Source organism: Perca fluviatilis, chromosome 21, assembly GCF_010015445.1.
Source record: "Perca fluviatilis chromosome 21, GENO_Pfluv_1.0, whole genome shotgun sequence".
NCBI classification, from domain to species: Eukaryota; Metazoa; Chordata; class Actinopteri; order Perciformes; family Percidae; genus Perca; species Perca fluviatilis.
The window spans coordinates 24,991,190-25,002,051 of NC_053132.1; the positions used below are offsets into that span (position 1 = coordinate 24,991,190).

At 34.8% G+C, this 10,862-nt stretch overlaps 1 protein-coding gene and 2 long non-coding RNA genes across 4 annotated transcripts; all 3 read left to right on the forward strand.

The window, feature by feature from the left end:
- Nucleotides 1-3,729: 3,729 nt before the first annotated feature.
- Nucleotides 3,730-5,368, forward strand: LOC120551318. Of its 2 annotated transcripts, none has more exons than XR_005637861.1 (4): nt 3,730-3,865; nt 4,041-4,175; nt 4,952-5,086; nt 5,300-5,368. It is a non-coding gene; the product is annotated as an uncharacterized LOC120551318 (long non-coding RNA). The 2 variants fall into 2 exon arrangements; XR_005637862.1 differs by having other exon boundaries at nt 3,861-3,913.
- A 138-nt stretch (nt 5,369-5,506) lies between these two features.
- On the forward strand, nt 5,507-6,305 carry LOC120551320. The gene is made up of 3 exons (XR_005637863.1): nt 5,507-5,558; nt 5,977-6,103; nt 6,270-6,305. It is a non-coding gene; the product is annotated as an uncharacterized LOC120551320 (long non-coding RNA).
- Nucleotides 6,306-6,320: 15 nt separating this feature from the next.
- Nucleotides 6,321-7,844, forward strand: LOC120551319 (PHD finger protein ALFIN-LIKE 1-like). Its single transcript, XM_039788639.1, has 3 exons — nt 6,321-6,379; nt 7,541-7,617; nt 7,730-7,844. Exons 1-3 carry the CDS (start codon nt 6,331-6,333, stop codon nt 7,838-7,840), a joined length of 237 nt encoding a protein of 78 aa, XP_039644573.1. The 5' UTR covers nt 6,321-6,330; the 3' UTR covers nt 7,841-7,844.
- The last annotated feature ends 3,018 nt before the right edge of the window (nt 7,845-10,862 follow it).

A 10,862-nucleotide genomic window follows, 5' to 3' on the forward strand; every position in this document is an offset into this window, starting at 1 on the left:
CGAAGACGTAAGAGAAGCCGGGCACAGTAACGGTTACAAGTCGTTTCAAATAATGCTTGACCAGAAAAAAGGCAGTCCTGATGAGGTCCTCCAGAAAGTAATGCTACACCCAAAAGGGGTTCTTCTTTGGTCACGCAGGGGGATTGAAATATATCAGGAGCGATGCCAGGAGGACATTGTCTATCTGGATGCGACTGGCAGCATCATGAGAAAGCAGAAAGGATCTCCTCCTTTCTATGTCTATGAGTTGGTGGTCAGGAATCCCCACAAAAACTCATCTCCACTACCTGTTGCCACATACCTTACCTGTGATCACACCACGGCCTCAGTTAACTACTTTCTAGAGGCGTTTCAGACTGATGTGGCAAGGTGTTTTGGGAGAAAAGGTATGCAGTCACCCATCATGATCCTGTGTGATGGGTCAATGGTGCTGATGCAGGCAATATGCCTGTCATTTGCCAAAAAAACCCTGAAAGACACCATTAACCACTACTATAATATAGCAAGTGGTAAAGGAAAAAAAGAACATTTTGAGGTGCCAATTTTTCATCGTTGTCTCAGCCATGTAATGAAGAATGCAAAGGAAATGTGCAGAAAGTAGTAAGTAGTGTACTTTAAAAAAATACTGTTTGTGACAATCCTCTTTTAGTGTCAGTTGCTAAGTGTCCAATAATGTTATACAGATTCTGTAATGAATTACCTTTCATTAATGTGCTAGGTCAAAAAACACAACAGCAACATCTCTTTTCCTCATACCAAAAAATAATAATGTTACTGCCATTGTGAACTGAACTATCCAAAAATGCACACATTTTCTGTTAGCAGTGTGGCCTCTGAATTCCCCTACATCAGCTTTGCCTGTGAAATGCATAGAATAATGATTATTCAATAAATATACAAAAGACCAGCAAATATCACATAACGTGCAAATTTGGATATAATACACACAAGTTGTACAATTTATCATCTATCAACATATAACATATATTCTTGAACCTAATTATTTTTTTACATTCCACAGTGCGCCAAAACACTACCATCTGGCCATGCACATCTTTGGTTCCCTGACAACTGCAAGCACTTTAATAGAACTAGACGGCATGGTTCAAAGTGCTGCTGTTGTGTTTTCCAGTCCATCCTGTGGGCCCAATGTAGAGAAACATTTCAAAAACCTGCAGTCGTGGCTGCAGAGAACAGCGACTACATTGGATGAGACAACCAAGTCCAAAAGTGAGAGCTTGAAGGTAAATGTAAAATCCATGTTTACATTTTAATATTTATGGTTTTGATTTTAACAAAGATGCGAAGGAATACTTTTTTTTCAATAAATGTACTGTATGTTAAATTTCTCGAGTACAAATGTACTTAGATAAAGGCCATAGAGTGCAGCTAGTTTACAATGAGATTAAAGTAGTTTATGATGATACATATTTGATATATTACTAACATTTAACAGAACAAATTTATGGAACAATTGCATTACATGTAAATACAGTACAACAGTAGGACATATACACAACAAGGCCTTTTGTCAGTACATAAAGTAACTTTGGTGTGTTTTGTAAGTGTGTGTTGTCAGAAAATACTTACTTCATTTAAAAAAAATATTAAATTAATTATCTGCCACTTGAACACCACAACACAGCATCATTTTAATATAACAAGACAGAAATGTATAATAAATATAAAGTCCACAGCATCTGCAGCCTCAAACATATGTAACAGTATGATTGTCAATTGGTGGCTGTATTAAAGCGAATAATTTAGGATATCTATTCAAGAAAATTATATATTAGATAATAATCAAAATAATAAACAGGACAATCACGGAGGAGAAACCACGGTCATTTGTGACATTAAACAAAGCTTGACAACTAACAGACACAGAAAAACAAGGGAGCTAATTAACTAGACACATGAAATTAGGACACTTATTAATCAGTAACCAATGAGACAAACAGGGGAATGAGATGAAACAAAGAAACACGTGGGAAAACTGGGTACACTAAAGATTAACAGACAGTGAACACAGTGAAAAAACGAAAAACATTTAGCAATATTTTTAATAAATGTTCATGTTATGTGTCATTGATATGGTTCTTTTATGTGCATTGTGTGGTCTATATGTGCTGTGTTGTATTGCTCTCCAAAAATGTAACTACTTATCAGAAAATTTGGGACAAAAATACACAACATCAACAACACATGGCACCAAGTACATGTCTGGCAGGACTTGTGTATTACTGAGGTATATTCCAGCCCAGACATTATCAAAAAGGTCAAAGCTGAAACTTTTTAAACTTTTGTCAGTCATTTTATCATTTTCAAACACACCTGTAATAATAACACATTGTTACATTACATTAAGGACATCGATGGAGTCAACAGATTTGCAACACGTTGCAAAGAAGTAATTTCCAATGCTCCACTAGACATGTATGGAGAGCCGAATGTTTACTTCTGCAGAGGCCTTATCGAGCACCTCAACAAATACCTTCTACGTTATTCTGGATTGTGGACCGGGATAATGCTAGGTTTGCCATCATTAATCAATATATCCATTTTGGATATAAAAATCTTGCTTTGTTTTATGAAAATTAAACACATGGCTTTACTTACGTACTTTTGTTCAAAGGTGACCTTGGACGACATGGGACGGGACCACAATATGAGCAGTGCTCTAGGAAATACAACACCATCAGAAAGCTTCCAAGACAAGTAATTATAAAATATTTTACATGACATGACTTTATTACTCGATTGCTTAATGTGTTTAACAGGTAAATTATTTTACAAATGTACCTGTTTTTTTATACCCTTCTCAGAACATAACAGAGGACAACAGAACCCAGGGCATTATGGAAAAGAGCCAGTGGGATTTAAAACACATTCGATTTCCCTCTGGCCGCCTGACTAGGCTTGATGATTTTGTGTCCTGCTATCAAACTAGTCACACTGCTCTCCTGAAGGAGTATGAAGATTCCGAAAGAGTTGTTAGAAGAAAGGTTTGAATACTTTAATTAAGGTTTCATTGAAGGTGGCATGGGTAACAATTTTTAAGTAAAAGTAAATATAAAGAAAATCACATTATATGTATTGGTATCTAAAACAGTTCTCCAAAGTTATTAAAATTATAAATGACTTCTTCCATCTATACTTTACTTTATACAGACGTACAGAGTGGACCAAGAAAAGTGGAAAGAACGGCAGCAGAAAAAGAGGGGGAGATATGTTACACCACTCCGGAAGCTGTTTCATTTCAAGACATTGAACAAGAAGGTATACTGTAAATATAAAGCTGTCATGCCTTATACAGAATTAATAGTAATAATCCTAATCTAAACATTACAGTTTTAGCTTTACTGCAGCCAAAGTAATTACAGCCAATCCGAAATAGTTTACTACTCATAGATGTATAACAACAGAAGCCGTTTTCACTACACACTACACAATCTTTACTTAATATTAATATTATTTTTCTTTTGTCATTTTGTGTGTGGTACATCTTTTTTAGAGAAACTATTAATGTAAATTACAACTGAAACTTCTACAAACAATTGAAATATTGTAAAAGATCTTATTTTATATTTGTTTTAAATGTATTTAAAATAGGAAATTAAGAGACAAACGAAAGGTATTTAACATGAGGATCCTTGGTAAGGTGATTTGTTTTTAAATACATTGTTGATAGGTTGACTCCTCAGTACCTGACGGTGCCATTGGGAAACCAAAGTCTTCACCACAGCCTAGTTCATCTGTACTGGGGGACCATGAAGAAACTTTGGATGGAAAGGATGTAGTACATAGGGACATGTCAAACAAACCTCAGACACCATCCAAGACATCAATAACCCCACAGCATCAAGTAAGAAGGCTTTCTAGTATCACAAGTTCTTACTAGTAACTTTTAAAGGTTATTATTTGAATCAACATTAAAAAGAAAGGATATAATTGTTTTAAAAAAGAGAGACAACAAGTTGAAACACATTCAATTTATGTTTAACAACGTGTCATTTTTAATTTCAATTTATGGCATGCAGCTCACCTCCTGGTGGAAAAGAAAAGACACAGAGGTTGTGGTTTCTGTGATCCCGACCCAGAACATAGGGCAAACAATTATTGTTCGTCACCGTGAGCTCCGTACACTTCAACCACACCGGTGGTTATATGGCGAGGTAGTATGCATTTCATTCTCTTCAATATTTAGTTATACAAACTGTAGTTAAGTTTTAAAAATTAAAAATCTGTAGTTCTATATTAACACTTCAGCTACCAGTATTTGGTATAATGAATAGTTCCTTAATAGGTAATCAGCCTCGTTAAGAAGAATTGTAACAACGAACAATGACAAATAATTAACAATTACTAAATAATCACCACATTAACGTATCTGAGATGTGACCACTTGTCTTTTTGTACTCTTACCATTGTCATAAAATGCATTGCCATTTACCTATTAACTCTGTATGAAATGTTAGTGATCTGATCCACTATTTTAAATTGAATTTTTTTCACATTTAAATTAAGGTCCGGATCACTACTTGTTTTTGCATATTGAGTTGGTAGTAATTGCTAATAATTTTTCATAGTTACTTAATATTTCATAATGAGGTTGCTCTAATTTATTAATTATTGATTACCTATTAATAAACTACATCGGTTCGAAGTTGACTAGTACTTTCTGATTAGGTAAACTTGTTTTCACATTAGTTAATAGTAGCAGATAGCTGAGGTGTTTATGTAGTTTTACTCATTTGTCCTGCATAAATTAATGCACAGATACCTATTAATGATGGACCATTATTGTGAATTATAATTATAGACATATGATTAGTTACCTTGTGTTTGTTATGTGTTTCTTGGTGTAAACATTGAAATATAGAAATTGTATTTTTATTTTATAATACAACTTCAAAGAAATGAAAACATTTCTCCCACATTTCTTATTTAGATAATTGAAGGCATGTTTCATCTTGCTGTCAATCAGCTGGAGATGGGGAACTCCATATATATTCTCAATCACTACACAGCATGGGTGATTCTGCATGGGGAAAGCTCACATCTTGTCCTGCACAGTTTGTCAAAGGTGATCACAGTGGTTACATGGACTACAGTGTGGATGTGCAATTTTGTGTGTTTGTGCAGGGACCTTATGTATGAAAAATTATAAATTATCTATTGCAGCACTACATACTAAATGTATAGTGAATATGCCAGCTTTCCATATTGCTTTTAAAACCTAAATTTACTATTTATGGTTTACAGTGCAAAGGTAATTATTATTTAACTTCCTCATTAGGTCAACTTTGACAATTACCAGGCAATTCTTTCATTTGTGAACATCTGCGACGTCCACTGGAAACTTCTGGTGAGTAGCAGAATGATATCTATAAGTCATTATTTATTTTGTCTGGTGTATTATTAAACGATGTATTGGTTGCATTTCCCCCTTATCATTTTCAGTACATAAATGCTGTCAACCACACAGTGTACTTGATGAATCCTTCACAAAATAACAAAGAGAAAGATGATTCCATTCATGCTGCCAAAAAAATCAGGTATTCATTTTATAACTCATTAAATTCCTAAACCAAGGAGTGGTCATTGGTGGAGATACATATTTACTGATTTACATTCACTAAAAGGGTTACACCAAATATTAACCCAATAGCCTGGTAAAAAATTAAGGAAATTCACTATATCATATATTTTTCACATCACAATTTTTGGAGACATTACAAATGTTGTAAAGACATTGAATTACATTAAATTAATGGATTTATTTACATGCCATACCTTGTAATTTGGTTTAGTATAAAATTACTGAATTTAAGAGTTTAATAGCATTATTTGGGAGTACTTAGACTTTCACCATTAGAAGAAGAGTTATAAGTTTAGAATTTACTTATCATTTGAAAGCAAAGCTTTTTGTAATCTTTTCCTAATTAATAATCGTAATCTGAACATCACATACAGTGAGTACCTACAGATGAGGCAAACATGCCATGGAAAAATGGAGTGGCTGGACATCAAATGGAAAGGAGGAGTTCTGAAACATCCAGTCCAGCAGGATGCCAGTAGCTGTGGGGTCATTGTCACCTTGGTATGTGAAGTTTTGTAATATCTATCTCTTTTCTTTCATAAATTTATTTGATGTTTGTTTCAACAATTTACACAACATGACACAATACAAAATAATTGGAATTTTGTAGTTAAGCTGGAGTCTGACACAGTCCACACAATGTTTGTAAATAGTATTATTTGTTTAGATGGCAAGGGCAATAGTGAGGGCATTTCCAGCTGTTCCATTTTTGAACATCCAAAAAGGAAATGGCACAAGAGCGAAAAATGATGGCTCTGCAGATACTGAAAGAATCAGGTTTGTAAAACAAGTGTTTGTCTGTTGTGTTGAGGGATACAAAATAAAATGCAGCTTAACAGTTTAGACTCTAGTCAGAATTCAAATGCACAATTCAGAAGTCTAGTGTAATGTAAAAACAGTAGTAGAAAAAATATTTTATTAAATGAAACTTCAGTGAATTTGTAATTTGAATAAAACTGTTAATGCAGCTTCAGAGGGAAATAGATGGTTATAACAATAATTTAATAATTCAAAATTCAAAGAAAGAATTCACACTAGTTAAGATGTCTTCTGATGGTCAACACTCACAGCCAGGTTGTATATTATTACATTAAAGCTAACACAAAATGTAGGGTTGCCAGAGTAGTATCAGCTAAGACAGACAGAATACGGCCTGTGAAGCCATGGTGGCCAGTAATTTCAGGACAACATATGGTGAGCTATAACACAGAGCAGCTTACAGCTGTTACAAAAATGGTTACTACAAAAAGCTGTAAAGATTTTGATAAAATGGACAGTAACCAAAAATATTTTATATATTAAATATTTTATTGATAAAAATACTTTTTCACCATAGTGTTGTTATTTAACAGCATTATGTAGAATTTAACAAGACAAAAATAGCTTCTAATGCACCACATGCAATCATAAACACAGAGGGTATCAACTGAAATTACAAATAAAGATGACAGGAAAATTGATCACGCACTGGTAATACATGCCAGTAATGCAAGTAAACAAGCTTGGCAAATAACAAAAAAAGATTACAGATGACTATGCAGAGGATTAAGGCATGGAAATATTGCAAGCAATGAGACGTAATACATGCAATACATGAAATAAGACATAAACAGCAACACCATAGATATACTATGACATAAATAGGTTCACAAAAATGAAAGGGGTATAAATAGACAATTTATAATATTAAAAATAATGTCTCGACACAAGTTATACACATTGTTATTTTCACTTTAGTTAATACAGTACAGTATTTTAAAACATGGTTTAAAAGCAACATTTAGTAATTACCTAAATATCTCGCTGGTTATATATATATAAATAAATGCAGTCTTCGCTGTATGTAATGTTGATATTGTAAGGTGGTTCCTTTAAAAAGGGCATGGACACTGAACATTAAATTTGTGTTACCCATTTATTTATTTCTAATACTTATAGTGTTTGATGAGACCAATCACTGTTCCATGTGCGCACAGAAAGAGCCAATTGGAAGCAGGCAACATGTGACAAAGTGGGTGAGTTTTTTGGTTCACTTGTAAAAGGAGAATTGTAAAGTGAAAAGGAGTAGCAATTTAAAACGTGGATCTGTGTATGTAGCAGTTCAGTGATATTTCTAACTTATTTTAGATCCAGTGTGACCGCTGCAAGAGGTGGTACCATGAGAAGTGCCTGGGCATGACTAAGAAAAAGCTGAGATGGGCCAGAGTCAATGATTGGGACTGCGTTTTCTGCTGTTAAATCTGTCGAGATAACAGAATTAATACATTTATGTTATTTATCGTTATATTTACATTATGCTGCTGTCAATTTTGTTTGGTAAAATAATATTGCAAATTACATTATGTTCATTTAAAGAAGTGTTCACATATTCATTACAAAAAAGTGTTAAGAGTTTTAAATAATTTGTAAATAATTAAATAAAAAAATGTAAATGTGAAATTCAATAACAGAATGTCTTGTACTTTTGTAAGTGACACTGAGAGATGGTGTCCTCTCCATCTGAGGTGAAATTGATCTGTGGAAGCTCGGACTTTTATTTTTATGATTTTCTGAATGTATGGACAAAACAGCGTGTATATGAATTTTGGAGGGCTCTTATTTTGGAAAACAACATCAGAATGACCTGAAACATTGTAGATCACATCTTGAGAACGAGTCCTATCCATCTGAGGTGAAATTGGTCTGTGGAAGCTCAGACTTTTATTTTTATGATTTTCTGAATGTATGGACAAAACAGCGTGTATATGAGTTTTGGGGGGGCTCTTATTTTGGAAAACAACATCAGAATGCCCTGAAACATTGTAGATCACATCTTGAGGAGGAGACCTATCCATCTGAGGTGAAATTGGTCTGTGGAAGCTCGGACTTTTATTTTTATGATTTTCTGAATGTATGTACAAAACAGCGTGTATATGAGTTTTGGGGGGCTCTTATTTTGGAAAACAACATCAGAATGTCCTGAAACATTGTAGATCACATCTTGAGAACGAGTCCTATCCATCTGAGGTAAAATTGGTCTGTGGAAGCTCTGACTTTTATTTTTATGATTTTCTGAATGTATGGACAAAACAGCGTGTATATGAGTTTTGGGGGGGCTCTTATTTTGGAAAACAACATCAGAATTCCCTGAAACATTTTAGATCACATCTTGAGGAGGAGTCCTATCCATCTGAGGTGAAATTGGTCTGTGGAAGCTCGGACTTTTATTTTTATGATTTTCTGAATGTGTAGACAAAACAGTGTGTATATGAGTTTTGGGGGGCTCTTATTTTGGAAAACAACATCAGAATGCCCTGAAACATTGTAGATCACATCTTGAGGAGGAGTCCTATCCATCTGAGGTGAAATTGGTCTGTGGAAGCTAGGACTTTTATTTTTATGATTTTCTGAATGTGTAGACAAAACAGTGTGTATATGAGTTTTGGGGGGCTTTTATTTTGGAAAACAACATCAGAATGCCCTGAAACATTGTAGATCTCATCTTGAGGAGGAGTCCTATCCATCTGAGGTGAAATTGGTCTGTGGAAGCTCGGACTTTTATTTTTATGATTTTCTGAATGTGTAGACAAAACAGTGTGTATATGAGTTTTGGGGGGCTTTTATTTTGGAAAACAACATCAGAATGCCCTGAAACATTGTAGATCTCATCTTGAGGAGGAGTCCTATCCATCTGAGGTGAAATTGGTCTGTGGAAGCTCGGACTTTTTTTTTTATGATTTTCTGAATGTATGGACAAAACAGCATGTATATGAGTTTTGGGGGGCTCTTATTTTGGAAAACAACATCAGAATGCCCTGAAACATTGTAGATCACATCTTGAGGAGGAGTCCTATCCATCTGAGGTGAAATTGGTCTGTGGAAGCTAGGACTTTTATTTTTATGATTTTCTGAATGTGTAGACAAAACAGCGTGTATATGAGTTTTGGGGGGCTCTTATTTTGGAAAACAACATCAGAATGCCCTGAAACATTGTAGATCACATCTTGAGGAGGAGTCCTATCCATCTGAGGTGAAATTGGTCTGTGGAAGCTAGGACTTTTATTTTTATGATTTTCTGAATGTGTAGACAAAACAGCGTGTATATGAGTTTTGGGGGGCTCTTATTTTGGAAAACAACATCAGAATGCCCTGAAACATTCTAGATCACAATTGGTCTGTGGAAGCTCGGACTTTTATTTTTATGATTTTCTGAATGGTGTATATGAGTTTTGGGGGACTCTTATTTATTTGGCGCTGCCAAAACTTATGAAGGCTTAACTATGCATTCCCCATAGCAATGCCAGTTCAGAAAGGGTGTTTAGCATGGTACGAAAGATTGTTACAGAGAATAGGATGACGTTAGACAACAGAACTGTCTGCGCTCTACTCTCATGTAAAATTAACCACTCTCGCCCAGCCCACAAATACACTCGTTCCAAAACAGTCTTAAAGAATGCAAAGTCTGCAACACATTTGTACAATAACTCACTAAAGAAAAGTTATGTGAAATTAAAAGAAAAACTGTAAAAGAAAAGCAATATGAAATGAAAAGAATGTGTGGAATGAAAATAAAATGTAAATGTAAAGACAAGCAATGTTATAAATTGTAAATGTTTTCAGCATTCTGCATCAAGTGGTGATTTTAGCTTTCTTTTACACCTGTCTTAAAATGTAAGGGATACTGGAGCTTGGTTGGGGTGGTGGGACTGCTCGAGGTGGGCACCGGAAAATTTCCCTTATTTTCAAATCCAAAACTTGACAGGTATGACACACAGTCGGAGAAAATTTGCAATTAGCCACCCATTTTCGTAAAGCGGCCCATATTTGAGCTTTATATGGTTGATTTCTCGCATAAAAAAGTTTCAGAAGTGAATTTTGTAATGGAATAGCAGAGATCTGCGTGACCTAGCTAGATTCAGAAAACTACCTGATCTCAGGTCAGTTGTGTAGCCTATGTAAATGTTGGGGCGTGACCGTTCTCTTACAGTTTTTCTCAATTGTTTAAACACTATAACCAGGCTTTTGAACGAAAATTTCAAAACGTTAACGCCGTTTTTCAAAAAGCACACCCATTTCACTAAACTATAAACACTATTCCCTGGTTTTGACACATGAGTCAGATTTGTTGAACTGTTACTGCAAAACTCTACACACAAATCCCTCAATTTCTCATTGCCTACACCATGTTGTCATTTAGAAAGCACAGCATTCAATATTGCTCACTCAAGTCAGCACAGCTGAAGCTCAATTAGCACACAATTACCCAGGTGGAAACACTACG